Raw genomic sequence first — 1,522 nt, 5'->3', positions numbered from 1 at the left:
AAATCCACCTCTCTGTTTGGCGGTAATCCCGGCAAGTCATCGGGGAAGACATCAGGAAACTCTCGAGCAATCGGAGTATCCTCTAATTTGTGTTCCAGTTCCTTGGTAGCGGTGATGACTACCAGAAATGCTTCGTTCCCCTTTTTGATCATCTTTTCGGCCTTGAGTGCTGAAATGATGGGGTTTGTCGATGGTGCTCCTCTTCCCCAAAATTCGAACCCACCGCTTGCATCCATAAACCATATGGTCCTTTTCCGACAATCAATCTGAGCTCGGTGCTTCGACAATCAATCCATGCCCAATATGAGGCTATAACCGCCAATCGGTACCACTATGAGATATGCGGCCAAGTCACGACCACAGATGTCCAGCGATACATCTCGTAAGGTCCCATGTACCGGGAGCGTCTCTCCCGATGGTGTGCGAACCGTAAAATCGCTCTTCGTATCTATTCACTTCATACTCAGTTTCTTTGCTTTTTCTAAGCTCAAGAAACTGTGAGTAGCCCCAGTGTCAACATCACAAAGGTGAAGGGTACCTGTGATGGCGGCAACTTCGTAATCTTCGAGATTGGTCTCCTCCTCCTGTGCATCTGTCTCAGCCTCAAGAGCATAAACTCTCGGGGCTGCTCCAGCCCTCGGTGGTGGTCGCGGCTGTCTGGCCACAGGCAATGCATCAGTAGGTGCGGTGCAAGTGGCCGCAAAGTGTCCCGGCTGTTGGCATCGGAAACAGGTCAGTGGTCCCCGGTAAGGTGGTGGTGGCAGCGGTAGCGCACCACTAGCAGGTGCTTTCCCCTTGTCCCGTGACTGGCTGCTCTGACCTACCTGGTTGATCTTTCCCGGAGGTCGGGTGTTGGAGAATCGCCTGATAGGGCTCCGATCTCTGATGCGCTCCTCCTTCTCTTCCTTTTCTCCTCGCTCTGCCTTCACCAGCTGGCTGATGTAGTGACTGAGCGTGGGGTACTCGTGGAGCTCTATCTTCCTGCGAAGATAGGGTCGTAGTCCGGCAATGAACTTCTGAATCTTTTTGCCTTCCGTAGGTACCAGATGTCCTGCATAGGTCAGCAAACGAGTGAACTCTGCTTCGTATTCGCGAACTGTCATGTTCCCTTGCTGCAGCTGCAAGAACTCCGTAAAGCGGTGTTCCTGGTCCTGGTGGTTGTAGTATTTGTGTTCGAATTCCCCCTTGAACTCCTCCCAGGTAAAGCGGTGTCCCTCGGGCATTTCCTGCACCACCTTCTTCCACCAGTGTCGAGCCTGCCCTGCCAGGTGATGGCTCGCTATCATAGCTCGGTGGCGATGAGGGCATTGGACATATTCCAAGTCTCGAGTAATGGTAGTTAACCACTCTTTTGCAGCTTCCGGACTCAGTGAGTCTTCGAAACGCGGGGTATGCATGGCCCGCAATTCCCTGATGATAGGAAGATACTCTCCGGCCATTGGGTCCACAAGTGGCGGTGGAGGTAAGTCCCCCCTTGGTTCTGGTCCCCCTGCCGGTGGTGGAGGCGGAATATGAGCCCGCA

At 53.4% G+C, this 1,522-nt stretch overlaps 1 protein-coding gene across 1 annotated transcript; it reads right to left on the bottom strand.

Annotated features, from left to right (window-relative positions):
* Positions 1-452: 452 nt before the first annotated feature.
* Positions 453-1,439, bottom strand: LOC104800026. The gene has a single exon (XM_010522727.1). It carries the CDS (start codon positions 1,437-1,439, stop codon positions 453-455), a length of 987 nt encoding a protein of 328 aa, XP_010521029.1.
* Between the last annotated feature and the right edge of the window lie 83 nt (positions 1,440-1,522).

The sequence above is a fragment of the Tarenaya hassleriana genome, unplaced genomic scaffold (genome assembly GCF_000463585.1).
Source record: "Tarenaya hassleriana unplaced genomic scaffold, ASM46358v1 Cleome631, whole genome shotgun sequence".
NCBI classification, from domain to species: Eukaryota; Viridiplantae; Streptophyta; class Magnoliopsida; order Brassicales; family Cleomaceae; genus Tarenaya; species Tarenaya hassleriana.
Note: the sequence above shows the minus strand (reverse complement) of the source record. Positions and strands in the feature narration are given on the sequence as shown.

Coding starts and splice junctions, on each gene's coding strand:
- LOC104800026 (XM_010522727.1), bottom strand. CDS start 1,439: ATGGCCGGAGAGTATCTTCCTATCATCAGGGAATTGCGGGCCATGCAT.